The 20,710-nt window shown below is 28.8% G+C and overlaps 1 protein-coding gene across 3 annotated transcripts; it reads left to right on the top strand.

Annotated features, from left to right (window-relative positions):
• Window positions 1–2: 2 nt before the first annotated feature.
• LOC122506604 lies at window positions 3–6,305 on the top strand. Of its 3 annotated transcripts, XR_006302012.1 has the most exons (4): window positions 3–215; window positions 779–899; window positions 4,917–5,019; window positions 5,110–6,305. XR_006302012.1 is itself a non-coding variant. In XM_043618892.1 (3 exons), exons 1-3 carry the CDS (start codon window positions 50–52, stop codon window positions 4,957–4,959), a joined length of 330 nt encoding a protein of 109 aa, XP_043474827.1. In that variant the 5' UTR covers window positions 3–49; the 3' UTR covers window positions 4,960–5,040. The 3 variants fall into 3 exon arrangements, 2 of the variants coding, with proteins under 2 accessions (XP_043474827.1, XP_043474826.1); XM_043618892.1 differs by lacking the exon at window positions 5,110–6,305 and having other exon boundaries at window positions 4,917–5,040; XM_043618891.1 differs by lacking the exons at window positions 4,917–5,019; window positions 5,110–6,305 and adding an exon at window positions 1,394–1,560 and having other exon boundaries at window positions 779–1,056.
• The last annotated feature ends 14,405 nt before the right edge of the window (window positions 6,306–20,710 follow it).

The following is a 20,710-nucleotide window of genomic DNA, read 5'->3' as shown; positions in this document are numbered from 1 at the left end:
AATATAGAAGTCACTTCGACGAAATATTATTTTTGAAATTAGAGGAAAAATGAGCAACAACGAAAACCGTTTCTTTTTGTTAGATTCGTTTATTGAAAACGGTTGGTTTTATGTGGTTAGCAAATCAGCCATCTTAGTAACCGACGAAATGGAAATAAAAATCGGGGAAAAAGTTCAATTTGCGTACCCCGAAGATGTTGTGCAGCCAAAAATAGGTTAGTATTTTTTCATATACTTATTTAATTTACAATATTTTAAGTTTAATACAAAATGCAAAAACTACAGTACCAGACATAATTTTCTGTACCCTTTTATTACGACTACAAAATTATTTTAATAATTGTAGAAGATATAAACAATAAAAATTTTATCTTTTAATTTTCTAAAAGCTGATAAAATTGCGAAAAAAGGATACCTGGCGAAAAAGGTTGTGTTAACTTTTCTGTTATGAATGAAAAAAATCGAATATTACATGTTTCTTTTTTAATTATTAAATTTCGACCGAAATAATAAGTTTTTTATCGTTTGACTATATTCACATTTATTTGATTTTTAAAAATAATTTTCTTGTTAACGTGAATTTTAATTTTTTCAAGTTTTTTGATTCTATACACTTCAATAGATCGCATAACAGAAAACGAGAATTAAAATATATACAAAGCAAGAAACAATAAAATTTATTATTTTGATACCATTTTGTGCATGAAGTGTAAAAAATTTTCCGAAATTATAAAAATATGTAATTGCTTATAATTATTGTAAACAAAAATATTTTCAGAATCTGACGAATACCTAATAGAAGAAATGAATAAAAAAATAGAGGAAATTGAAAAGAAGGATGTGACTAGAGAAGAGTTGAAAGAACAGGAGAAACTAGAGTACGAAGAAAAGAGGTTGAGGTTAGTTGAGAAAGCAAGAAAGGGGAATATCGCGATGGCAATAGAACTCGAGAAAGAGTTAAGTCCTAAAGAGGAAAATAAAAATTTATTAAATATAATTGATGAGGCCTTGACGCTGACAGAAAAAGGAAAGGCAGAACTTACAAAAATTAATAAGGTTATATTACTTATACATAAAAATAATTTAGTTTCGAAAATAAAAAGTCGATTAGTTTAATAGTTTTCCATTTTTTCTACCGATATGACTAATTATTATTTCCCTTGAAAAATGTCATTTTAGCAGTTTAAAGAGAATTACGAATTTTGTTCTTTCTCTTGTAACAAAAAGTAAAAGATAAAATACATGACTCGTTAAAATGTGCAAATGACAGTTTGCTGGAAAAAACATGATTGTCGATAATATCAAAAGACAAAGTTAAAGGCAAAGTAGTTTTTTACAACTTAGATAATGCGAAACATATTAATTATAATTATTAAAAAAAATTTCTTTTCAGAATCTGTCAAAATGGATGGAATAAAACGAAAATTAACTGACGTTAAAAGAAGTATTTTTGTCATCAATGTTTATTTTAATTATATAAAAATTCAATTAAAAATTTTACTTCGAAAAAAATTAATAATTTTTTATTTTCATTTTATATTACATCTATTTACTAAAATTAAAAACAATATCAGCTAGTTTCAAAAAAGGTGAAAAAGGTCATTAAAATTGTAATAAAACTTTTCTTTTTGCTGTAAGTTTGCAAAAACAAGAATGACTTCGTGTGAGTTAATTTCCAAGAAGAAGATGATCAATATACTAACCTGTAAAGCCTGATTTCATTATATTATTATAAATTTTCTGTAAAAATTCTACCGAGCAACTACGCGGAGTTTTTTTTAAATAAGGTTAAGTTCCACGTAGAAGTTAATCAACAGTGACCTGGGCTGTTATTAACGTTGTGTTTAACCTGGATAGCTGAATATCACTAGGTGACTTCCTCGTATTCTCTTTTGGACCATTGTGGTTCATTTCCTCCAAGAATTTGACCAAAACCGTTTTGAACATCCGGATAACACTAGGTGACTTTCTGGTATTCCATTTTTATTAAATGAGGTCAACTTCCTCGTATAAGTTGATCAAAAGTGACCTGGTCATCCGGTTATTACCAGGTGACTTCCTGGTGTTCTATTTTTGACTATTGTGGTTAATTTCCTCGAAGAATTTGACCAAAACCGGTCTGAACATTCAGAAATCACTAGGTGACTTCCAGGTGTTCCATTTTTGTCAACTTCCCCGTAGAAGTTGATCAAAAGTGACCTAGACATCTGGATATCACCAGGTGACCTCCTGGTTCCCTTTTGGACCATTGTAGTTAATTTCCTCGAAGAATTTAACCAAAACCGGTCTGAACATTCAGAAATCACTAGGTGACTTCCAGGTGTTCCATTTTTGTCAACTTCCCCGTAGAAGTTGATCAAAAGTGACCTAGACATCTGGATATCACCAGGTGACCTCCTGGTTCCCTTTTGGACCAATGTGGTTAATTTCCTCGAAGAATTTGACCAAAACCGGTCTGAACATTCAGAAATCACTAGGTGACTTCCAGGTGTTCCATTTTTGTCAACTTCCCCGTAGAAGTTGATCAAAAGTGACCTAGACATCTGGATATCACCAGGTGACCTCCTGGTTCCCTTTTGGACCATTGTAGTTAATTTCCTCGAAGAATTTGACCAAAACCGGTCTGAACATTCGGAAATCACTAGGTGACTTCCTGGTGTTCCATTTTTGTCAACTTCCCCGTAGAAGTTGATCAAAAGTGACCTGGTTATCCGGATATCACCAAGTGACTTCCTAGTGTTCTCTTTTGGACCAATGTGGTTAATTTCCTCCAAGAATTTGACCTAAACCGGCCTGAACATCCGGACATCACTAGGTGACTTCCTGGTGTTTCATTTTTGTTAAATGAATTTAATTTGATAAAAATTGGTGACCTATACTGACCTGGATATCATTTGGAGACTTCCTGGTGTTATCTTTTGTCAAATCATGTAACTTTCTCAAAGAATTACAAAAAATCAACTTTCCCGGAAAATTCCGCAAAAATTCTGCGGAATTCCCGCGGAGCCACTCCGCGGAGCCACTCCGCGGAGCCACTCCGCGGAGTCACTCCGCTGAGTTTCCGCGAATATTACTGGTAATCTTTTCACATGGGAATGAATTACTAATAAATAATAAGAATAAATAAAACTACTGATAAAATATTTTTTTAAAGGGGTTTTACCTAGTTACGATTTTCAAAAAATCATTTTTTTGCAGTCTTTTAAAGTACATATATTTGCCTGTTGTAAAAAATTTTTTATTAACATTCGAAGAATATTTTTGAAGTTACATACAAAATTAACAAGGCGGTGCGGTGAGGTGCACAGAAGTTTGTGAAACTTTAAACTCGTTTTTCTCAAAACTTCGTTTTTTCAGTCGGTGTACATGATATCTTAAAAACCGCTTTAACCGATTTGGCTTAAATTTCATTTTTTTGACATTTTTAACTGAAATGTCCCCTTAATCGAAGGATTTTTAAATAAAATTCAAATTATTAATTTAAATAAAAAAATTTAAGACTATTTTTTTATGAAAAAATGTTTTTTAAGAAGCTGCCATTTTGTGAAAAAGTGATATTTTTTAATTCCTTTGATTAAGGACAGCATTTTCTCATTATCAAACAGAATCTATTTTACTTTTTGATTTCTAATGATTCGGTCAAAAGTTATGTTGGTCACCACGAAACACTTTTTTTCGAGGACCCTTAGGAAGCGGAAAATAATTATTAATTATTCACTTATAAGTGCCACAAAAATTAATATTTTTATAAATAAAAAAAAAATTTTAAATACAGTAAAAGATGTGTAAATATATATGAAAACTCTCATTTTAAAAAATAAATAAACCTATGAAAAAATACAAAAACTTGCATTTTTCAACCGCCTAAATAGGTACAACCCTTTAATAGTAAACAAGAATCATTTAATAATTAAAGAATATAATTTAAAGAAATTTCCTTTTAATAAAAAAGGAATTCCTCTCAGACAAATATTAAAATAAAAATTAGCTTATAGTAAAAGGATTCCTTTTTACTTAAATAGATTGTTTTGTGAGCATAAAACAATTATACCCAAGAAAATTTTTTTTGCCATAGTTATGAAAAAGTGTCTTTTTGGGATCTGTTTTTTTACGACAGTTGTCCAGAACTGCCTTATGGCAGTTTATTGAGATTGAAATTTATATTGAGACTAATATAGAGATTAATATTGAGATTGACAGATTGAGATTGGGATTGAAAGATTGAATGATTGAGATTGAAAGATTGATTAATTGAAAGATTGAATTATTGAATGATTGAAAGATTAAATGATTGAAAGATTGAATTATTGAAAGATTGAATGATTATATGATTGAGAGTGAGAGATTGATATTAAGAGATTGAAAGATTGAATGATTGAAAGATTCAGATAGAGATTCAGATAGATGATTCAGATAGAGATTGAATGATTGAGAGATTGAGATTAAATGATTAAAAGATTGACAGATTGAAATTGAGATTGAGAGGTTCACTTTTTCATATCAATGGCGATAAAAATAGCGTATACCTGAAATATTTCTGGTATGTGTATGTAAACAAGCTGGACCAGGCCCGAGCTCGGCCGGAATCCGAACTGACTAAGTCCGTCCTGTCCCAAAAAGTGAAAAGCCCGAAATAACCCGATTGGGTTTCGGGCTTTTTACACACCTCTAATATATATAAAAATATAAAATATATTTATAAATGATAATAAAAATTTGTTATAGGTGGATAGAGCCATTTTGGACATCTTGAATAGGAATGAGATCTCAATAAAATTATTGTTAACCGATATGCACGGAAAGCTTTTGTAAAAACATCACAAATATGATATCATTCAATCTTATTTTTAAAAGAACCATGTAAATAGCATTTCCTTTATAATTCTATTTTTGTAATTAACTCTTGTTACTTTCAGAATTCTGATAGCGATAATGGAGAAGACCAAGAGTCATCATTAGCTACAACATTGTCTGTATCGACGGAACTTCGAAGTGATACTGATTTGGAAATGGAATCAAGTGAGTCATTAAATACCGTGGCAACAGTTTCTGAAAGAAATTCATCTTCATCAGTTTTAAATCAAGACTTCGATGGTTTTGATGTTTCAGTGGAACATAGAAGTTTTTCGAGCTCTTCTTTTTCCACTCACTTTTCCTTTCGGTCTTCGTCATTGTCATCATCCTCATCATCATCATTATTAAATTCATCATCTTCAGCTTCTTTCCTGTCTGTAAGGTCTGCTTCTTTTTCAAATGAATCACTTCAATCGACATCGCAATCCTCAATTTTGACAACAAACGATGATAACAGCTACAGTGATAATAATATTGAAAGTGATGACAATGAAAATAGTTGTCTCGATAAAGCTATTTATCAAAATGCTAATATCAATGGCGGTAATGCTTTAAATCATATCTTACAAGTTTATGTTTCGAACCGGTTGACTAAAAAAGCTTTAAATGACATTTTAAACTTAATTTATTTATTGTTCCAAAAACAACACTTCCAAAAACGAAATTTAAATTCTTAAAATTACTCGATAAAATTTTTCCCGACGCTGATTCTAATTACACAACTAAGCATAGGATATGCTCAGATTGTTACAATTATGTAGGAAAATGGTTAGATACATTAAATACAAGAAGTTGTCTGCGTTGTAATAGTGGAAATTTAAATAGTTTCTTTTTAGAATTCAATATTGAACAAGAACTACGTACTGCCTTTGAAGTGAGAGATTTACACATCCTAATCGATGCTTTTCAAACAGAGTGTTCACAAAGAAATCAGGAAAATATTTCTGACTTCATTTTTGGTTCTGAGTACCGACGATTGAAATCAACTGCTATACCTGGTAAATATGATTTGAGCTTAATTTGGTTTACTGATGGAGTTCAGATCTCAAAAAGTGGACGAAGTCAAATGTGGCCAATTTATGCTCAAATTATGAATGTAGCACCAAGGTTTAGAAGGAGTTTCCAATTTGTCTGCGGGATATTTTACTCAAACCGTTGCACTAAGAAACCTGAAATGAACTCATATCTGCTGCCTTTTGCATCAGCTTTACAAAACTTATTTACAAATGGGTTTGAATGGAAGCATAGTACGTTAAATTGTATTCTTAAAAGCAAAGTAATTGCTCCAATCGCATGTTTAGATGCTCCAGCAAGAGCAGCTGTACAAAATCTAATGTATTACAATGGAGAGTACGGTTGTTCAAGCTGTGAAATAAAAGGTTTGAGTAGTGAAACTGGTGCTGGCTCAAATTGGGTATTCCCAATATCTTCTGAGCAGCCGCACCTATGAACTGCTGAAAGAATGGAAATTCAAACGACTATTGTACAGAGGTTTGAAAATCTAAAACATTTTAGAGGTGTTAAAGGCAGCTCAGTAGTCACAAACATACCTCATTTTGACAGATCTAAAGGATTTGTTTGTGACTATATGCATGCTGTTCTGCTTGACGTGACGTTAATGTTTTTAAATCTGTGGTGTAATTCGAATAATTATTTAGAAGAGTATTATTTGTCTAGGGAAATAAGAGGCCAAATTAATAAAATTTTAGAGAGAATTACACCACTCGATGATATAACTCGTACTCCTCAAAAATTATCTCAGCTGGGTGATTGGAATTTTTTCGAAACGTGTTTAAATTTTTTAAAAAATTAAAGTCTTCCGAGGAATTTAATTACAATTGTTGTGAAAATAATTAAATTTTTGTGTTTTTTTTACTGTTAAAAAAATAATTGAATTGTTTAGAAGGTTTTATTAAAATTTTTGAAAATTATTGAATTCTTTCGTGAAATTATATTAAAATTTTTTAAAATATGAACAGTAATAATTAATGTTGTACTTAATAAGTGAATTTTTTAATTTTGATTATGAAAGTAATTGAAAAAATTTATATTAGAAAATAAACAACAAAATTTTTCTCATAAAATCAATTTTTGTAAGGAATTTTAATAAAATTCTTATCCAAAATTTAATTATTTTGATAAATATCAAAATTTATCACAAGAATTCAATTCTTTTGAAAAGTAATAAAATACTTTGCAGAAATTAAATTATTTTCAATTTTTTTTTTAAATTTTCGTCAAGAATTAAATTATCTTTATAAAGAGATAAGGGAGAGTGGGTCAAGACGGGGTACTTAAGGTTTCAAGCGCAAAAAACGAAAATTATCGAATATATATTTTATTTTTTTATTTAATAACCATCTTTGGATATCAGTCTTTCGTACTAAAGGCGTACAAAGGCCATCTGTTTCATAAAAAATCATAAAATTAATAATATTGAAAAAATTGCAAATCTCACCATCCTGCTCTACTGGTGGGTAAGATGGGGTACTAATAAAGCAACATATTCCCTAGTAGAAATTTGTCCTAGTTATTATAAAGGAATTGGCTAGTCGTGCTTTAAATTATCTATAATTACTTTACTTGCCAACTGGCTAAATAACTGGAATAGAGTCAAATTAATCCTTTTAAAGTACTGAAAATTTGTTTAATATTAAGATTTATTGTAATTAACACATTTATTTCACGCAATTAATAGGAGTGGATGGGGCAAGGATAGTTAGGTAAGACCTTTTTGGATCTAGCGGCCAAATTTGAATATGTATCTGCAAACGAAAATTATTTTTAGAAAGCCTGATTATTTGGCTATAATTTTGCAATAGATTATTTTACTGTAGACACAAATCCCTACGAGATACGAATGAAAAAGTAAACGAAATTTTTAACTATCCTTGCCCCAGCACAGGGGCAAGTATAGTTAAAGAATTCAAATGTTATAAAAAATCAGTAGAGTTTCGTTAACTTTATTTTATTTGATTTAGACTATTCAATATTGATATCTGAAGTATTAAAAATATGTTTTTGAACATTTTCTTAATTTTAATTATTGCATTAAAATTCGTCTCAACTTGAATCTCAGTTTTAACAAATTTTCTTTAGACAACTACCATTTTGTTGGTCAATAAGCTTTGTTTTCCGTATATAATTACGCACTATTATGTATATCAGCCTAAAAAGAACAATTAAACAATCTTTGCCCGTGGGGGAAAAAGGACCCATATTTCAATTTTTCCTAATTTTTTGTAAAACGACGTGAATGTAATTGAAAATAAGAACGATAGAACTCCAGAAAACATTTACGTAAATAAATATTCGGAAGCACTAATAAAGAAAACAATGTGATAACACGTGACAAAGATTCCGTTGACATTTTTAAAAAACAGGTGTTTTTAAAAATAAACTCCTAACTTCGCAAATGGTGTCAGATTGGCTTCCAATTTTTATTATCATCTGTTGGTGTTAAGACTCGAAAATATCATGAATGACGCGCTAATTTGAACAAACCGTTTAAGCAATACAGTCACTAACTATCCTTGCCCCCTTGCCCCATCCTCCCCTATAAAAATTCTATTTAGCACCAAAAACATACAATAAAAATAGTTTTTAAAAATTTCTGTATCCATTATAATGTATACATAATAAATGGAATACAATAAAAAATTATATATTAACATTTTATAATTTTTAATTAATTAGTTGAATTATTATATAAAAATATAATGGAAATAGTAAATTATTACATGTGATTTCCTACATTACTTTTTGATTTTTAATTCAATTACAAAAAAATTCTAAATTCGAATATTCTAAATATTTACTGTTTCCAAACAACTTTAATTTTTTTAATGCACTATTATTAACAATAACACTGAAACAAACATTTTTTATTGCTATAAACATTATAATCTATATAAACCTTGAAAGAATAACGCAATTTCATCGAAAAAAATCTTTAGGGGTAATGGGGATCGAATTTGGGTCCCGCTGGACTAAAGTCGCACGTTTAACGCACTCGAACGTTCAACGCAGTAAATGCTGAGGATTAAGAACCACACATGTTTCAGTTCAGTGCCGTAACTAGAGATTTAAGCATTGGTATATACTTTTAATATTTTTTATGTAATTAAACATTTTATGTTTCTTAATTATTATAACGTTTTAGTAATTTAATTTGCAACGTTAACAATTAATAAATAAATTGATTACTGTAATAAAATTTTTAATTAATTCTATTGATTTCTTATAAATAGGGGAGAGTGGGGCAAACCGGCACGGTGGGTAAACCGGTCAGGTGTCAATATCTCTGAAATGGCGAGATTGTCAAAAGTTCTATTTAGAAATTTGAAACAACCATGTGTAGTATACCTAATTTTTCAATTTGGCAATTTTTACTTTTGTTTGTGCAACGCTGGGAGAAAAAGTTTTTTTAAAGTATTTTCTACACTTTTACGAATTTTTTCTTAAGGAAATTCTAAAGAAATCGTATAATATTTCCAAATATTAGGTCTTGGGTTTTGAAGGTACACACCTCAGGAATATTTACCACCAAAAACTTTGATGAATTTGCAAAGCGTTTCTTTTAAACAAATATTTATTCTCAAAATGAGCCTGTGGAGCAAAGAGGCCAGTTTTCGGTGGGGCAAACCGGCCATAGGATATTTTCATTGTATTAGAGTTTTAAGAAAATTATTATTATTAATTAGAATGTTTCTTTCATTAAAATATTTACTGTCAATGAAAAATAATTGTTTTCCAATGAGAATTAGACCCTTTAATATTGTTTCTCTGATAATTTCAAACATTTTTTTTGTTATTTAAAAAAATTATTTATTTAATTAAAATTTGATCCTGTATTATTATTTACATTATTACAAGCATTGTTCACATGATTCTATATGTTTGTTGTTATTGTAGATTATTATACAAATGCAATATTACAGATAAGAAAACCCAAGTGACCGGTTTGACCCATGGGGGTGGCCGGTTTACCCCAGGGGGTGGGGCAAACCGGCCCGTTTGCAAATTTTTTTCAAGTTAACCCAGAAACTATCCATTTTAATAATTTTTACATTCTCATCATATGAGAAAGTATTAGTTTTGGTCGAAAATTGACTTTCGCTAATTTCATGAAATCTCGACGTTTTGGGGTCCCCTGAACCCAAAAAACATGGTCCGGCGATGGTGTCTGTCTGTTCGTCTGTCTGTCTGTCTGTCTGTCTGTCTGTCTGTCTGTCTGTAGATCAAAAATTTTGTTCCCACGATAACTCTTGAAAAACTTATCCGATCGTTTTTAAATTTTACACACTTAAAGTTGGTGCAAAAATGAAGGCCAAGTTCGTTAACCAGCCATTTTTGTTAAAAAATACGAAAACTACAGTACTTTCAAAATTTTGAAAAATCAATTTTTTCAAATTTTCAAATTTTTATTTGCATATTACGATAGCTTAGGAAAATACAAACAACTTTTCTCTACAACATTTTTTCATAAAAAGTCAAATTTCAGAGTTATAGGATCTTAAATGGTCAAAAAAACTAAAAAATCCCAAAATAACTCTAAAAATCAAAATATTTTCAAAGAATTAAAAGTAACTTTAACTATTTTTACATAGTCTCACCCAAATAAACCCAAAAAACATATTTATAGACATAAAACTCTCAATTTCTCGAAAAACCACTGTATATATATATATTTTATTATTTTTTTGGCAAAAAATCGATATTCCGACTCAATTATCTCCGAATCTATTCCATATGGAACCTTGCTACTAGAGACTTTTTTTCTCGTCTCATCCTCAGCTACAACTTTGCTGTAGACACCATTTCGCCAAACCCTATACTTTTCGAGTTATTTTCAAAAAAAGTAATTTTTATTACATTCTCATCATATGAGAAAGTATTAGTTTTGGTCGAAAATTGACTTTCGCTAATTTCATGAAATCTCGACGTTTTGGGGTCCCCTGAACCCAAAAAACATGGTCCGGCGATGGTGTCTGTCTGTTCGTCTGTCTGTCTGTCTGTAGATCAAAAATTTTGTTCCCACGATAACTCTTGAAAAACTTATCCGATCGTTTTTAAATTTTACACACTTAAAGTTGATGCAAAAATGAATGCTAAGTTCGTTTACTAGCTTATTTCTTCAAAAACTACTTTTTTTTTTTTTAAGTTTTTGGGTCAGTCAGCTTAACTGTGTTAAAAAAATTTCTATTGATTTTGTAAAATGTTATAACTTTTATAAAAATCCGTAGTTAACAACTAATCAAAAAGCACGTTAAAAGTTTTTTAAAATTTTGTTTTTTCCATGAATAAAAATTACTACATTTTTAAAAATGATTAATACACGGAGAGAGATTTTGTATTAATATTTGTTAAAATTGGCAATAGAATTTAATATATTCTTTTTCAATTTATTGAAATCGTGTTTTATATTAAAAATTAATATTGTGCATATTAGTAGGCAGCCCTTAATATATTTTACAAAAATTAATAAAATTGTTATACAATTTAAAAAAGACTATATTAAAATCGCAGTCCGTGAAAGTATCGAAAGAATAAGAAAAATTGAAATAATTCTTTTAAATTTTAGAATAAAATACATATTTAAATCTTTAATATAGTCAATACTAAAAATTATGAGTGAGTCGAAAAGGACAGAAAATAAAAAGACGTAAGAAGGAGGAGGATAGAATTATCGTTTCGAAAGTATTTCGCACACACACAAATGAGCTAACGCAAGCATCATACTATACATCATACTATACATCATACTATACAAACACAAACTATATACAATTTCGGAGATCTGTGTTAAAACCTATAAACGCATACATATAAACTTAACTTAAATACAAATAAACGCAATAACGCACGCACGCTGTACATTCCCTATTGAAAATCCCCATATGGGAAACCACATGGGAAACCACATGGGATCCTATGTCAAAAACCATGTAAAACCCTACTTCCATGAAGGAAACCACGTGGTTTACCATGTGGTTTCCCATGTCAAACCATATGGGAAATTGAGACAGGATTTTAGTTAGGAATAGACATGGGGAATTTGAACAGTTCATCTATGCATAAAACCATATCAAATCCCACATGTTTTTCCCATGTCAAATCCTAAACCAAATCCCATGTGAAAAACATTATCATTTATTTATAATTATTTTCCCAAGTCAATCCCCAAGTGAAAAACAGTATCATTTATTTATAATGATTTTCCCATGTCAAATCCTAAACCAAATCCCATGTGAAAAACATTATCCGCCTTATTGAATATCCCTACATGGGAATCCACTTGGAATTTTACAAGGGATTTCACATAGGATTTTATATGGGAATTGACATAGGATTTCATGCAAGATTTCACCTAGGATTTAATGAGACATCACATAGTATTTTATTAAAGATCCAATGAAGAAATTTTCAAAGGATTAAAAATTATTTAATAAAAAATTAAATAATAAATAGTATTAGTGTTACAAGTCATCAAAAAAGTAAAAAAACGATCATTTGAAACACGTCCTCTCTGCTACAGGTTCTCAGCTTTTATATACTTCCAGAATCGTCTCAACAGCGAGAGAAGTCACTTTCGCCACCTAGCGGTGAAAGTATAGGAGCGACACTAATCTTTAACATTACTAAGGAAACCATGTGGAATACCACGTAGGATTCCATGTGGTTTCCTACGTGGGGATTTACATGGGATTTTACTTAGGAATTCATTTGGGAATTTATTTCTACTTAAATTAATTAGTAAAATCCCATGTAAATCCCCACGTAGGAAACCACATGGAATCCTACGTGGTATTCCACATGGTTTCCTTAGTAATGTTAAAGATTACTGTCGCTCCTATACTTTCACCGCTAGGTGGCGAAAGTGACTTCTCTCGCTGTTGAGACGATTCTGGAAGTATATAAAAGCTGAGAACCTGTAGCAGAGAGGACGTGTTTCAAATTATCGTTTTTTTACTTTTTTGATGACTTGTAACACTAATACTATATATTATTTAATTTTTTATTAAATAATTTTTAATCCTTTGAAAATTTCTTCATTGGATCTTTAATAAAATACTATGTGATGTCTCATTAAATCCTAGGTGAAATCTTGCATGAAATCCTATGTCAATTCCCATATAAAATCCTATGTGAAATCCCTTGTAAAATTCCAAGTGGATTCCCATGTAGGGATATTCAATAAGGCGGATAATGTTTTTCACATGGGATTTGGTTTAGGATTTGACATGGGAAAATAATTATAAATAAATGATACTGTTTTTCACTTGGGGATTGACTTGGGAAAATAATTATAAATAAATGATACTGTTTTTCACATGGGATTCGGTTTAGGATTTGACTGGGAAAAACATGTGGGATTTGATATGGTTTTATGCATAGATGAACTGTTCAAATTCCTCATGTCTATTCCTAACTAAAATCCTGTCTCAATTTCCTATATGGTTTGACATGGGAAACAACATGGTAAACCACGTGGTTTCCTTCATGGAAGTAGGGTTTTACATGGTTTTTGACATAGGATCCCATGTGGTTTCCCATGTGGTTTCCCATATGGGGATTTTCAATAGGGTTGGGAGATACAGTTCTCAACTTCCTTATATACTAAACTCGAGAAATTTTCTGAACTTGTGAGAAAGTGATATTTTCTCAATATTTTGTTTAAAAAAGTTCTTAATTTATTTTACATTATAAATACATACATACTTTTGTATGCTGGGTCAAAATTTTATTCAGAAATGTTTATCATAATACTGTTTTTAAAATTGTTTGTTTCTGGAAACTGATTTCTATTGAAATTATATCCAATTTTTCGTTATATAAAAACCCATCATTTAATTTATTGGCATAAGAAATGCATCATTTCTTAAATCATTTTTTTTAAATACCTTCCAATGTCCTAATTCATCTTCGTACACGGAAAAAAATTAATATCTAATAACTTGAAATAATATTAATCTGAAATCCAATGGAGTGCAAGTATGTCTAAAATAGACATTATAGTCACAATTAAATTCACATCTCTGATTTAGAGATTTGTTAATTTTACAACTTTTTAATTATTTAAGTATTAATTTTATATTTTAAATGCAGTTTCATTCCCAGTTTTTACTTTCCATATTTTACGAATGTTTTTCGCGTTATCACGTGAGACATATTTTCATTTATTAGTATTTTCAGGTTAAACTTTCTTTTGACACCTGAAAACCTAACCTATATATTGAAAGTTGTATTAAAACATGTTTTTTTATTAAGAAATAGAAAAAGAATGTTTTTATTGTGTGATGTTGAGATAATTTGATTCAAATAAAGAAATGAAATAATAAAAAATTCATATTATGTTAAAAAAATGTCCAATTTTTTATGATTGTCAATAGATTTGTTTATAAGTTCATACTAATAAAAGAAAAATATGTACATTCTTTGAATAATTCTCACTCTAAATTGTGATAAATTAATTTTGTATTACATCGAGTTATTACAAAAAATACGAATTATATAAATATGCAACTAAAATCTTTAATAGTTTATTCTAATAATATATTAGATTTCAATTTATCGAAATAAGTTGATATTTTAGAACTATATGTTCTATGTCATAAAATTTGAGATTTCTAATATCATTTTTAGGCATAAAAATACGGATTCTTTTGCTAATATGCGAATTTGATATAACTCTAAATTTCAATTTTAGAGATCTGTTCAAATCACACATCCGATTTCAGTGATAGTTTATGGCTAAATCTCATATTAAATCTTTAATTTAGAGATTAATTTTTTTCCGTGTAAATTTTGAATGTTCTCAAATGCTCATTTAAAAGACAACGGACTATGCCTTTTACTACAATTAGGAAATCTACGTTGTCGATTAAAATTATTGAATGAACAAAATAAAATTGTTCAACCAATTCCGACATATTTTGACACATCAAATTAAAATGTTATTAAATGTAATTTTTTTGGGGTAAACACAACGTGCACATGTTGCCACGAGGTTTGACTCGGATAATTTCGGAACTGCTCGACTGTAATATTCGGCTAATCTCGGACAGCTTCGTAACCGCTCTACGTCAGCCTGACGTCAGCCCATAGCCTGCTACTAGGCTGGTCATAATTTTTATTATAGTCGATAATACTATTCATTACTAAATTAACAACTTATGTAATTCTTCGATAGTATTTAGTATAATCATCTGATAATACTTTTTACTATTGCATACTTTCTTACTTATAATATTAAAGTTTCTTATTGACTATTTCAATTTCTATTACTTCAGAATAATACAAAGTAATAATTTGATTATAAACTTTCTTAAAAATGGTAATATTAATTCATAAATGTACATGATTTCCCCAAATTGTAATCGGTTTTACTAAATACTAATATAATAATACGAAATATTAAAACAGAATCTCTCTCCGTGTACATAACTCAAAAGCTACTTGCAATAAATTAATAAAACTTACACTGATTAATCAAAATTGTTCACTCTTTTAAATGAAAATATTTACATGATAAAGATTTAAAAATTCCATGTTTTTAATAACAATTTTATAAACAATTTATATTATTAATGGTTTCTACCCCTCACTGAGAGAAATGGATAGTTAGAATTTGATGGTTAAAAAAAAGATTGTATATAGTATCATTATTACGTTACTGGGTACAATCTTCTATCCACTTATTACAATCTAAAATTTTCTTTGTAAGATGCGAAGAATTGAAAAGAATTCAATAGTTGTATTCTTCTTAATAGGCGAATTTACCTCGGAGCTCTATTCCACGGAAACGAACAAAATTTCAGAAAAGTCTATTATTCTGAATTGAATTCACAAAAATATGAAACGCGCATTCAAAAGAATGAGAAAGTACAGCAAATCAGTAGAAATTTCTATTGCTCTGAATTAACTCACTGCCTCTCAAGATTCCACTAGAAAGTGAGGTTAGGTTTTAAAACTTGACTTAAACATTTAACACTTGAAAATTTCTTTCAATAAGAGCATTTTATATTTTATCGTAAGCACTATGCGTCTTTTAACCATATTTTCACTAGTTTTAATATTTTTAATTTTAATAGTTTAGCTGTTTAGCACTGAAATTACAATGAAATTCACACGACGCGAAACATAACTGTTTCTGCGTTTTATTTTTAGACAATAACTAGAGAAGCTCTTACAGACAATTGAGGCTCCCAATTCAAGAACCGGTCGGACGCTCGGACGATACGCGCAACTGCCAGTCAGTGAGCAGTGAGCGCCTCTGGGCCACTCACTGCTACCCGACCGACTGGTACTAGCGCGTGTCGTCCGAGCGTCCGACCGGTTCTTGAATTGGGAGCCTCAATTAGAAAAATTAGGCTTTTTCAAATTGTTTGTCAAAAGTTCTATTCCTTTTAATGCGCTTCTGAAATTCGATGCAGTCAATTGAGAATAATAAACATTTCAGATTTACTCGTCGAACATTCTATTCTTTTGAATTGACTACCTAGAATCGTTAGCAGTCAATTCAAAAGAATAGAACTTCATATTTTTTTCAAAAACTTGCAATGCCATAAAACTGCGCATTAGGAAAAACAGAAAATTTGGATTCTTTTCTATCTCCCGATCGACGAGAGCAATAGAGAAGAATTGATTTTTCTGAAATTTTGATAGTTCCCGTAGAATAAAACTCCGAGGTAAATTCGCGTATTCAGAATAATTCAAAATTCTCATTTTCAAGCATATTTTCTAGAAATTGAATTCTTTTCTATTCTACGCTTCTTACCGGGTTGTTAATGCCAAAATAATAACAAAAATTTTAAATGTTAAAATAGTTTTTTTCCTATTAATTAGAAAAACAATTCGTTTAGGATTTTTTTTATTTCATAGTTCAAATATATTTTGTGCTACAGATGTAATATTTAACGTTTCGTGGCCAAGGTCTAAAACCCTTACAGCGAGATTCTAGTGTCCATCCGTAGTTTTCCCTAGCAACCATTGCTATGGCAACTGTTGCTATGGTAATGGTTATCATAGCAACCGTTTCTATAGTAATTATTGCCATAGCAACGGTTCCTATGGTAATGGTTACTATGGTAATGGTTGCTATATTTACAGTTGCTTTGGTAATGATTGTTTTGTTAGTCACTTGTATATTGTTTGAGTTATTTCAAGTTAATTTTTTTAAAGTTCATTTTAATCAATGATTTACTTTTTTGTTTCCTAGTAGAGGAAGCTTTGTAGTCATTTAATTTATAAAATTTTTAAAAATCCTTTAACCCTCTGCCTACGCTGGCTTATCCCTACTCTAGAGCTTTTAAATTTAATTCCCATAGTCCCTACTAGGCGACCGAATTGTCGTTTTTTGTCGATAACTGTCACTTGAGTAAACAGAGGGTTAAACAAATTTTCTTCTATATGGGACTATATCACATGCGAATTTTTCAGCTTTACAATTTTTTTTGTTATTTTTTACTATTCATTCTATTTTTTGTAAATTTATCCAATCTTACTTTTTAAATTCGTGAATAAATTTGTATGGGTAGCTTTTTTCAAGTAGAAATTTTAATTTACCATGACCCAGTAACTTTGTTTTACTGTATTTTCGGTTGGGTTTTTAAAGTATGTCACATCTATAATAATTTATTATCAATATATCCCTTTCTATGCCATTTATTTTATATTCATACACAATGCGTTTAAATTATTTTATATTTCTTATATATTTTATTTTAAACATCTATATACATACTTTTTAAATCCTAAGCATATCATTAAATTGAAAAACAAAAATCAACATTTAAATTTTTTTCTCAGTTTAAAAAAACATTTTTCATTCCGAAATGCAAAGGAATAAATTTACTGTTTATTTTTTGCATTTTTAATTTAAGTTTACTATAATACATTTTGTATCTCATACATGCACACACACACACACACATATACATACATACATACATACATACATAAATACATACATATATGCATACCTACATAAACACACTTCTTTTTATATTTCTTCTTCGTGTTTTAAATTGTAATTTTAAAAATAATTGAATTTTTTTTAATTTTTTCTTTACCTATATTGTTATTTAATTATAAATTAACTTATTACTTTCATAGTCAAAGTATTTTAATAATCTATGTTTATACAAATGCTTGTAACAATATTTTCTTAATATTCTAATATTATAATAAAATTTGAAAAATATTTGCTATGTTGAGACAATGCTAACAGTATTGCTGCAAGTTTCGGTACTATTATCTATTAACTTATTTCTCGCTCCCCACTTTAAACAATTTCTAAATATACAAATTCATTAATATTTATTGTCTAATATTAGTTACATAATTTATGTATTTTTCTAAGTGAAAGTGTCTTTCTGTAAGATTCTAATTAATTAATTTTTCCATTTCTTCTCCGAAAAATCAGCTCAAAAACACCTGAAACATAAATAATAAATACAGTAAAAAAATGTTTTGAAGTTATTAGGATGCCCATGTTGCAAACAAAATGTTTTATTCAAACTGCTTGAAAAATAAATCATTGAGGGCACAAACGGTGGTCTATCTTCAATAATGAATCTACTTTTTCTTAATTTTAAACAGTTTATTATGTTCTCCATCGAGCGCAAAATGCTAAGGAATGTATTTTACGTCCGATCTCGTTTAAAAATGTCAAAACGCATCAAGATTACAAATAAGTCAGTCTTTATTTAATTAATGAACATCTTTTTACTATTACAAACAATTTAATGTTTGTGCCATCCATGACTTATTTTCTATACATGTAGAACAAAAAATTATTTTTACATGAGCAAAAAGAGATTACGTCTCATAAGAGACTGTACAGGCTAAAGATAAACTAGTATATAAATATTTAATTAAATAATACTTACATTCCAACATTAATCTTCTTATTAATTTAATATCTGATAGATTTCCATGAGTATTCTTTAGAAATTATTCATACTCATTTATAAATGAATATTAATGTACAAGGCCGAGTGATTCATCTTACAAAACCTGAAATCCCACAGATACTTAATAAACACCACAGCATTATTAAAAATTCAGGGCCTGAATGCCACTGTGCTCTGTTGCAAGGAATAATACCAATCAGGTAGCAGTACAACCACGCGCAGCAGCACATATTGCACCCAGATCCTCAATTGCATATTTGTTATTCATCTTAAAATCTTATTTTATTTAATAGTAATAATCAGGGACCGTCACGGAAATCAAATTTTGATTTCGTTACGAAATTTAAAAACGAAACAAAATTTACTTCCTATTTGGATTCTGATACTGTAACAAAACAAAATTTACTTTCTTTTTTGATTCTAATACTGCAACGAAACAAAATTTACTTCCTATTTTGATTCTGATACTGTAATACTGTAATTCGGTTTTCTTATAGAAACAAAAGTCGATTCGAATTCTACTTCAGATTTGGTATGTAAAAACGATATTATCTTCTGATATATTTGACATTTGCAACAAAATTAAGGTATTTTAGATATGTGTGTTAATGTTGCGTGTAAACTAGTATTTTATCAAAATTAAAACAAAAAAGAATTTTGATTTTGATATTGGAATCAGAACATAAACAATATTTATTTTTGATTCGGTTATCTGAACCAAAACTGAATAGAGACTAATTTTGATTCTGATACCCATATCCTAATCAAAACAAAAGTATTTTTTAATTTTGTTTTGATTCCGTGACGGTCCCTGGTAATAATAATTATTAAAAAAAAATAAAATAAATTTAAAATAATGTTTTGTAAGTATATAAAACACAATTCACCTTTGAGTAACAGAGTGAAACATTCATTCTTTTCTTTAAAAGACACGCAGAAAGCAAACTCAAAAACAAGCTTTTAGCAATTATTGCTATAATGTTTAGTGACATCAACACTTCATTATTCTTATTCATTATTCTTATTCATTATTCTTTATTATTCATTATTCTTTATTATTATTATTATTTTTTTTTTTATATTATTCATATTTATTTATTCTTCATTATTCACTTCATTATTCATTTTTATTTATTTTTTTTAAGTTTATTAACTTTAAAAAAATCTAAGCAGATATTCTTCTACTAAAGACAACATAATATTGCAATCTCTAATATGTCTTTGTCTTTAAAACTTTATTTTACACTTTCACTTAACAATTATTATCAGCACATTTAATAAAAGCAAATATTTAAAAATAACATACAAAACAATGTTTTAATATAAAACTCTAAATATTGTAAGTATAGAAATTTGACAAAAAACTAAGAAACTAATGAATTTTCCTAATTATTTCTTGAATATTAAATAAATTTAAGCCAATATTTAGCATACATATTACAGTATTTAGCTACATTATACTAATACATAATAATGTAAATAATCATGTTAACATAGTGTGCTATTTCCTAAAAAGAATAAAATTATATACAATAAAAATTCTTATATATTATAATCAATCTAAATATTGAACAAACACGTTCAACAACAAAATGTTCATAACCTTACAAGTCACAAGTAATAATTATAAAAAACACCCAGAAAATTAAACCGCACATAAAATTCTGTCTTCCATTTTATATTTTTATATGTAATATTATTTTATGAAGATTAAATTTTTATATTTAAATGTGAAATATGAAATTATAGCTACCCTAACTTACAATTACTTACAAATAATTTCCAATTTTTAAAATGCAAACGTAAACATAATTTTATTACATATTCTTTTGTTCTTAATGAAAATCTAATATTGAATTTGTTCTATCTTATCATAAGCTTTTTCTAACTTTCTTAAAGCATGTTTCCTTCCAAACTTAACATAAAATTTTGATAGACTT

This window comes from Leptopilina heterotoma, unplaced genomic scaffold, assembly GCF_015476425.1.
Source record: "Leptopilina heterotoma isolate Lh14 unplaced genomic scaffold, ASM1547642v1 Lhet_427, whole genome shotgun sequence".
NCBI lineage: Eukaryota > Metazoa > Arthropoda > Insecta > Hymenoptera > Figitidae > Leptopilina > Leptopilina heterotoma.
The sequence above is the reverse complement of the archived record's forward strand: the minus strand, read 5'-3'. Positions and strand labels throughout refer to the sequence as shown.